This window comes from Callionymus lyra, chromosome 3 (genome assembly GCF_982586985.1).
Source record: "Callionymus lyra chromosome 3, fCalLyr1.hap1.1, whole genome shotgun sequence".
Classification (NCBI taxonomy): domain Eukaryota; kingdom Metazoa; phylum Chordata; class Actinopteri; order Syngnathiformes; family Callionymidae; genus Callionymus; species Callionymus lyra.
Window position 1 is genome coordinate 40,847,384 of NC_141820.1, and position 9,283 is coordinate 40,856,666.

Below are 9,283 nucleotides of genomic sequence, written 5' to 3' on the forward strand. Positions count from 1 at the left end.
CAATAAACATTTTCTAATTTTCACACTATTGAGATTTGTTCTCTTCATAATACTGTTGGAATATAATATATATATATATATATATATATATATATATATATATATATATATAATATAATATAATAACCCTCCTATATTGCTTTTTGTTCTCAATTGTAAACGGGCTTATAGAAAAATGGGGAAACATGTTTAGGCTGATTATTCCAGTTGCATAATACGTACAATTCTACAGTTAAGTCTGTTTATTTACACTGCAACACAAATAAATGACAGAAACAATGATAAAATGACAACAACATTTAATAATTACGGCCTTTCAGTATATTCATGAGCATGTGGCCTCCAGGTCACAACACTCACTAAAGTGTCTTATCATTACAACATTATCTCAAGACACTTCACAGTTGAAGTAAGACTATAGTTAATTAAGGAAAAATAGATCCCAGCAATTCAACAAAGAGCAAGAAGCGAAACACTGTGCAGTGAGCTGTGCAGTGGACTATGGCGAGGAAAAACTTCCTTTTAGAAGGCAGAAACCTCGAGCGGAACCAGACTCATTGTTGACGGCCTGCCGCTTTGACCGGCTGGGAGGAAGGATGGAGGGGTAGACAGATGGATAAAGAGAAGAGTGAGGGAGGATATAGTGAGAGAAAAGAGGACAGTGTAGGAGAGTCCATGGAGGTGCTGGAGAGAACTCTGGATCTGATGACGTCTTGGAGATCCTGGATCAGCAGCAGCTCTGGAGGTCCTGGGGCTCCGGGAGAGAAATAAAAAGGTGTTTAAACTGCACAGGTGATGAATGTAATGCAGAAAAGGAAGGATATACAGAGCTCTTAAAGGTTAAGAGAATAATTTTAAATTATATTCTAAATTCTACAGGAAGCCAATGTTCAGACACAATACTCACCTGAATCCTCCAACTCGGGAACAATTGGAAAAAAGCCACCTTACCAGAATGGACAATGGAGACTGGGTGTGTGCCTATAGGAAAAAAACAGTGAAAGCAGAGATACATGGTAGGGAGTGCAACTACTCAACACTATGAAAATCTAAAAACAACTTACTTTTGCCTATGGCATTAGACGGCAAAAATGACTGCAGTATGCGGAACCTTCTGAGTAAAAGGCCTGCAGATCTCCCCTTTTTCCGGTCCCAGTGTAACCTATGGAAATGAATATAAAGGTTATCCATTTTTATGTTCAAAGAATGACCTTAATGTACATGTGTGAGTGAATATAAGCCATATAATTGAACACGTTTACCTGGTAAACTGTTTTTGAATTCCAGGCCACACCCTCTGCAGGAGTCGATTGTGTACATCCTGTAGAACTCTTTTCTAAAGGATGCAGAGTTTGTGCTCCAGGTATTAATGCCTCAGGAAATATGTAAAAAAGAAAAGTCGTAAGAAAAAGGAGTTGGATAGGATTTGTGAATACATGCATGTTGTACTTACTATCAAGCCACTGAAAATGTGCCCGTATTCTGAAGAAATCTGCAGAAACGGTGTCTCTGAAAGTGGTGCACACCAGGCTCAATGTAAGGTATGCACCATCTCCCACCAGTAGGATAACCTCAAGGAGGATTTCTGAGAGGATCTCCTTTGGCAACTGCAAAATAATTGTTAGATGCAATCCAGAGATTGAATGTTATTGAAAATAATTTTTAAGAAATTACATGAAACAAATACATATGTTTTTGACATGAAGCATCAACTATGTTATTTTCTTTGCAATTCCTGTTTTTCAGAGCAACATAATATGAATTACAATTACCTCCAGTATGAGACACCTGTCAGCCTTTTCAGTCCGAACCTTTAAACGATAACAGTTTCAGTGAATCAATGTGCAGAAAAACAAAAGTTGAATGCAAGTCACTTTTCCATTATCTTGCTTACCATGTGCATCTTCTTTTGGGACTTAGGGACCCTGTATATTGGTTTCAGTGTCCCTTGAAGCAGAACTCTGGCTTCATTGGTCCAGTAGGCAAATCTCCGTCCATGGCTTTAAATTTTGATAGAGAGCAGAGATAGTGTAAATAGGGTTCATTTATTGAAATCTTAGGAAAAAAAGGTATTCAGTCTTACCCTTCAGTCTCAAATCTTTGCATCAGAGTTATACACCACCACTTTCTGATACGTGGTATGTCCTCCTATTAATATAACATTTTTGTTATACCCATTACATGTTCAGTACTAATCATTTTAATATCATATTTTATACATAAGATGCTGACCTCATTAAACCAGAATGGAGATCCGGTGGTTAGATGGAGTGCGTACTGTGAAGATAATAGGTCAAGTTTCTGATAATCCAAAAAATAAAATAGTGATACTAGTTTACCATCAACATGAAAATTCCACAGGAATTCCCAGACGTTTGTTGAGGAAAGCCCTGTGAGACAATACATTAAAAGTTGAGTGCTGTTGTTAGGGGTTATAAAATAAAATACTAGTGACAGAAGAAATGCACCTCCAGGTCTCGTCCAAACTTTGTTGTCCACTGGCCAGGAGCAATGTGTTGAGCAAGGTTACTGTAATTATTACAAGAAATAAAAGTTATAAAATAGTCAATAGAATGCAAAAAATATAACAAACAACTTATGTAAGCCTTTCAAACGAGGCAAAAGCCTTTCAAACGAGGCAAAAGCCTTTCAAACGAGGCAAACGCCTTTCAAACGAGGCAAACGCCTTTCAAACGAGGCATCTATTAAGGACAGGGCAGTATTTATCCTATGTATGACTTTATATTTATAAAGTTATGAATTATTTTAATTCTTTAAAATTGACATGCAAAGCAAGCCACTGAACAGGGCTTTAGTAAATTTACGAAACCTAATAATGCTCTGGTAGGAACTGTCACCAAACCCTTCAGGTTTAATGGAGTCAAGAAAGAAAATCTCTTTTTTGCTGGGTTCAGGACCTGAAATCATTGTGAGAAATAAATGGAATTTCATGCATTCTAAAGCATTTAGGTAGTATTTAGCAAGTAATAAGTATAGCAGGATTACAATAAGATTAATTAATATATTTTTAAATTGACTCACTGCGAGCAAATAGTGATCTGCTCTCCCTGTCTGTCGGCTCCAGGCAGGAATGACAATCATATCTTTTAAAGACAGATCATCCTATAATTGTAAACAACAGAATTAGATATATCATGTCACAGGTAAAAACAGGACTGTGGATAACTTACAGGAAATGTACTTTTTCCTATCTTCATTGTTGGCACCACATACAAATCCATAACATGGATATGTTTCCCCTGTTGATTAAACACACATTCAGTATTTATGCTGCTTAAAAAATAAAAATAAGAAAACCGAAAGTAGAAAAGTATTAAGTGGCTTATGTCTTTCTCAATAAGAGTGGAAAAACCTACATGACGTCGAGCAGCTTCCTCAACAAGCTTAAAGCATGCATTTCCAATCTGTCACAGGGTAAAGAAGAAACAAGTGATTCATTTGTCAAGAATGCAATACAATTTTAAAGTTCACTTACATTGGCTTCCAAACATTTAGGAAGGCCCAAGTTCCAAAAGTCCTCTCTGGTAAGGCACACGGATTGGTCCTTTACAATGATCTCCGCGGGTGGTCGGAGCTCGTCCAGCACGTAGTCAAGCTAGAAATAATAGTTTAGGGAAAAAGAAAAATCACACATACATCACAATATAGATATATTGCAATTGTAACATTTTTATACATACCAGCAGGACTTGGTCAGGGTGCATCTCTCTTAAATATCCAACACCTGACCAGTAATCATGGCCATGCATTGAACCTGGTGATGGTGAATGCTCTGATGTGGATCCTTTTGAACAAATCAAAATATAGCAAATATTTGTTATTCCATATTCTTTACATACATCATCTCACCTAACCAATACATAAAAATGTATTAGTTAATCTTATTGTAACCATTGTTAACTTGCTTTTCTTATTACTTGCTACATATTAGCTAAATGCTTCAGTATGCATGAAATTCCATTCTATTAAAGGTTAAACTTTTATAAATGTACCTTGTATGCTGTTCTCTCTGTTGTTAATGGATGCTGCGGACAAAAAGACATCAGGTCAATATGTAAATATAATTCAGACTGTAACTACTCTTGTAATAAAGAAATTACTTCTACCTCTTAATTCTGGTCTGATGAAGGGTTTGAGCTGGGAAATGTTAACACTCTGTTTCAGGAGAGATCCTGCAGTGTTCGCCAGCATTGCCACACCTTTCCCTGAAATGGAGGCAATGACATAGGGTCCAGACCAGTTGCACTCCAAACGCCCTCCTTTGCGGCCTTCCTTCCTCTTGTTCGCCTTAAGGACCTCATCGCCGACGTTGAATTGGAAAGACTTCACGTTTCTTCCTTTCCGAGCCTCATATGACTTCTTTTGGCTCTCTTGGGCTGTCTTGATGTTTTGGTAGATCTAAAAAAAACATACAAAACCAAATGTTATTGGATACTTGACATTCTTTGCTTCAATACATGAAGTTTTCAGATGATCATTACATTAACCTTGGCATGTAACTCCGCAACTGTTGCAGCCTTTGCCTCCAGGTGTTCTTCTGAGATTTCAACAGACACGGATGTAGTTTCCATCTCACTTGGCATCGCATTAATTACACCTGGAGTACGGGGGTGTCTTCCAAACAGAGCGAAAAACGGTGTGTACTTGATTGACCTCTATAAAAAAAACATTTGATCTATTTAGATTTTGTTTTTGTCCACCAGAGTACTTTGTGGCATGTTACCTGTTTGGATGTGTTAATGCTTGCAACAACTCCCCGGAGATGAACATCCCAGTCATTCTGTTCATCTCCACAGTACTTGGCCAGCGCTGTTTTTATGTTTTTATTTGTCCTCTCATCCTGACCATTGGCTTGTGGATGGTAGGCAGAGGTGATGCAGTGCTTCACGCCAAGAGCCTTAAAAACACTGCTGTTGAGCTGAACACAGATAGACATAGAAAGATTGTAGGGATGATCCATTACTCACATTAATTGCCATATATATATATATATATATATCACGTACTTCATTGACGAATTCTCGGCCTTGGTCTGTAATAATCTTTTCAACAAGTCCAAATTCCAGAAGAATGTTCACAATCTTCTTGGACACTTCATGGGCACTTTTAGTATAAAGTGTTTTAGCCACCACCCACTTGGTGAATAAATCTGTGGCCGTCAATATGAACCTACAAGATAAATCAAACATTTTTAGTAAGACACGCTGAAGGTCGTATGGCAATTACTCTTATTTGTAAGTATCGGTTTACCGTTTTCCCTTTGCGGTGGTTGGGAGGGGACCAATCAAGTCTATCCCAAGAACAGTCCACGCCTCCTTTACTTCAATGGGATGAAGTACTGGAGCAACAGTCTTCAAAACCTCATGATGCTGGCAGCGGGGACACTCATCGACCTTTGGAAAAATATATTACAGACCTATCTTATGTTGACTAAAATGTCACCAATTCTCAAAAAATCTCACCCATTTGTCCACATCTTGTCGCAGATTAGTCCAGTGGTATGATGCCGTAACCTTTTCATAAGTTCGGCGTTTACCTGTATGATCGGATCATTGGGTGTCATTAGTACGAGAGTTAGGCATGTTGGAGAAATACAGAAGGAGTGGAGTAAGAAAAACAATTAGGTTAAAGAATATTGGACATAGAAAAGAATAAGAACAAAATATTTACCTGGGTGACCCCCGGTACCAAGGTCGTCATGGCACATCTTCAAGACTTCACACACCTGGTCCCGTGTGAACAATACCAGGCGTAGAACATCATTGAAGCAGTAATACAACTGGCCATCTTTTAGATAAAAATAGATAGTAAATTAGTTAAGGTGAATATTAACAAATGTCCCCATTTTCTCATACATATACAATAAAAAAAACAATCACATACAACTTTTGGAGTGAATTAGAACTATTTTCACTACATTTATATTTCTTTATTAGAAAACAAAAATTTAACATATATTAAAATCATTTTCTCATACACATACAATCATAAAGCAATCAGATAAAAACGTTTTGGGTGAATTAGAAAGATTTTCACTACATTTATATTTGTTTATTAGAAAACAAAAATTAAACATATATTAAAATAATTTTCTCATTCATATACAATAAAAAGCAATCAGATAAACCTTTTAAGGGTGGTTAACTAAGATGTTCACTATATTTGCATTTATTTATTAGAAAAAAAATGCAGATAACTTAAAAACTAGTCATTAAGATACATGTAATTAGTGCTTACCTTTGATGGTGTATTTCTTGGCTGCTCTCCTAATTATCCTCCTTCTGTTCTTAGGATTATCACAGTCAAGAGTCAGGTTGTTGTAGTCGTTATTCAGCAAGAAATGGCGAACTTCATTGTGAATGTTGTCCATTTTTCGGTCGGTATCTGATCACTTACAAGTAATCAAAGGGAAGAATTTTGAATATCGCCGATATTTATATAGACAGGTTCAGCCAATCAACTGCTAGACGTGAGAATGTCGCTGATTGGCCACTTTAATGTTACAATTAAGATCATAAACCCTAATATATTACAACCGTTTTTCAATAATATGACAACAAATGTCAATAGTATGAAAATTAGAAAATGTTTATTGCCAGTAGTGTTAAAAAAAACACGTTTTTTTTTGTAGTGCATACATTATACAAATATGACAATTAAAAAAAATGACTCGTTCAATAAAGTGGGCATATGTACATTTAATAATTGATTTAATTGATTTTAAAAAAATCGAAACCTAAATAATTACTGAGGTGTTTATGATCCGAACTACAGACAAGTTATTGAAAGGGGAATATTCTAACTTTTTTTTTTTTGAAAAGCGAATTATTTCGGAACTCGAATGATTTTTATTTCATTGTACAGTTGTGCTTTATTATTAGTAAAACAGCTTCAGCCAATCAGCGGCTTCGTCACATGTAGCGCGGACCCTTCCGTTGGTCTCAAAGTCACGTGTGTCGTCAGACCAGGAAATGAAAGAACGGAAAGTGATTATGTTGACGAAGATCGTCTTTTTGTCAATATTAATGTTTTATGTGTGGTAAAAAGTATCATGTAAACGTTCTGTTGACGTTATTTTAACCCATAAAAAAAATGTTAAAGAGACGTTCGCATATGACGCGTGTGACGTCATCACGTAGGAAGTGGGGGGACCGATATTGTAGGGGGGACCGAAATTGTACCTACAACGGGTTTAAATATATGTAGTTACGTCTATGCAATTTAATAGTAAGAGTACACACTCATGCTACGGGTATATGGGACCCATTCTTACTTCATACTTACCTCATATGCCAACAAAAAATATCCTATGTTATGTTTAGAACACTGTAAATAAAAGTTTCTGATTGTGATATATCTGGATTCTTTAAAACACATTTTTTAAACCCTGTGTTATCGCAGGCCCCAAAACAAATGTGTTTGTGGTATCACTTGTGTTGCCTCTGGGTCAAAGTGAATTTTCCACCAGCGCTTCTAGAGCACATACTTACACACAGTAGACTGTAAGTAACAGAGTACAGAGGCAAACATATTGGCAGCACAGGAACAGGCCTTGATCATCTGGGGCCCAGCTCTATTACACCAGTCGAGCATCTAACAGCAGAGTGTTAGTTGCTGGCAGGTAAAGCATACATGGAACACCATACCAAGTAGCTGATATATCAACACGTCCTCACACCCAAGGCGTCATACCGTCCGACGCCGTGCAATGTCCCCCTGGCGTCACTAGGGTAACGTTACAGGGGGGACAAAAACGTCGGTTTTCGCCTACCCGGGTCACCCAGTAATATACAGAGCACTCCCCGACGTCGGATTCAAATGACCCGTGTTACATTTGACGCGTCGCCCACCTCTTCGTTGCCATGGTAACGTGACGTGACGTGTCGCTGTTGTCATTTGGCTACCGTAATACTATGAAGCGCACTTGAAATGTTTAATGGCAACACTGCGATTCTAACCCCGATTGTGCTTAACGACCTCAAAACACTTTAAGGAGGTACAGAGTGAATATAAATCGGTAAAAATGCTTAATTTTAATTTTTTGAAGCTTGGATTGTTCATGCATCGCGAAAGTCAAGAGGCTCTCGCGGATTAATACATGCTTAAAAAGTCCTGTAAAAGTGACTATATTGTATATTTTTAGGTGTTTCAACTTCATAATGTTGACATTGTTTTATGAATGAGTAAAATAAAGTCTGGATGTGTTATTTCGCTTGATCCTCTTTATAATCCGGTGCGCTTTTCTTTGAAAATAGAACCTTTCATTGAGATTGCGTTTATGGACATATGTTTTCTTTTTATTTAGCTTTAGTTTATTGAGCGTCTACGTGACGTTTGTCAACAGTAATCGCGATCCTGCAGCGGTGATGTCACACACGCTAATAAACTGATCGTACAGAGGTGACGTCACACCACAGGAATAAAATTAGATATTGTGCTTGTTTGTTTAAAAGCGCCATGGAATACAATTGTAGATGTGTGCTTGTATAAAGACCGAGTTAAGCTTAGTTTAAGTTTAGCGTCAGCTAAAAAGTTTTCAAACTGCCGCACACGCCACTTCCGCCAAACGTCCGGATGTTGACGTCACAATTGTTGACAAAGATCGATAGCATTTTGTCCTCACGTTTGTGCTGTAACTTGACGGAACCAGATGCGCCTCACTCGTCTATTGAGGTAAGATATAATTATTGCTTGACTCAGAAATAATGTTTCATTGCGTGTAATGTAACTTTCTTTGGTGCGTTAACACAAGAGCTAGTTCGCTAAAACTTAGCTTTTTAAATTATAATGCAACTCACACACGTATTTTGTTTGTTATTTTGAAAGGACGAAAATATATTTATATTCCAATAAAAAGGTTGCTATATCGGTGGGTCATGGTAGGCGATTTATTTTATTAATATTCAAGATATTGATTTCATTTAACACTTCCGCATATTAATACAGATAACATATTTATCGTATTTAAGTATATAAGTATACGTTTATTTGAACCCTTTTGGATGAGGGATTTGATCTTCGTTGTTTTCTTTAAATGAAAGAATATATATATAATAATAATGAAAAGTATTTTAAATTCCAGCATAAAGAGGTAAACCAGATGGAAACACCATCAAACAATGGATGAAGGAAACATGGAGAGCTTATCTCTGAATGATCAAGTATACTTGCTTGTATTTATTGATTTATTATATTTAAAAGGGTGCACTAGTATGTTTTTGTTTTTGTCTTTCTCTCTGTGGTTCCTGACAAATGATTTCAA

General features: G+C 36.9%; 1 protein-coding gene across 1 annotated transcript; it reads right to left on the reverse strand.

The window, feature by feature from the left end:
- Positions 1–1,078: 1,078 nt before the first annotated feature.
- Positions 1,079–2,863, reverse strand: LOC148085005 (uncharacterized). The gene is made up of 9 exons (XM_087785620.1): positions 2,831–2,863; positions 2,469–2,529; positions 2,340–2,390; positions 2,233–2,277; positions 2,084–2,148; positions 1,895–2,000; positions 1,773–1,811; positions 1,263–1,607; positions 1,079–1,162 (listed from the first exon to the last, which is right to left on the reverse strand). Exons 3-9 carry the CDS (start codon positions 2,346–2,348, stop codon positions 1,079–1,081), a joined length of 693 nt encoding a protein of 230 aa, XP_087641746.1. The 5' UTR covers positions 2,349–2,390; positions 2,469–2,529; positions 2,831–2,863.
- Between the last annotated feature and the right edge of the window lie 6,420 nt (positions 2,864–9,283).

What these genes read in the sequence shown, in the direction of transcription:
- LOC148085005 (XM_087785620.1), bottom strand. An exon ending in CAAAGATTTGAGACTGAAGG is followed by an intron (nt 2,001 to 2,083) that starts GTAAGACTGAAT and finishes CAAAATTTAAAG; the next exon opens with CCATGGACGGAGATTTGCCT. An exon ending in ATTCAAAAACAGTTTACCAG is followed by an intron (nt 1,163 to 1,262) that starts GTAAACGTGTTC and finishes TCATTTCCATAG; the next exon opens with GTTACACTGGGACCGGAAAA.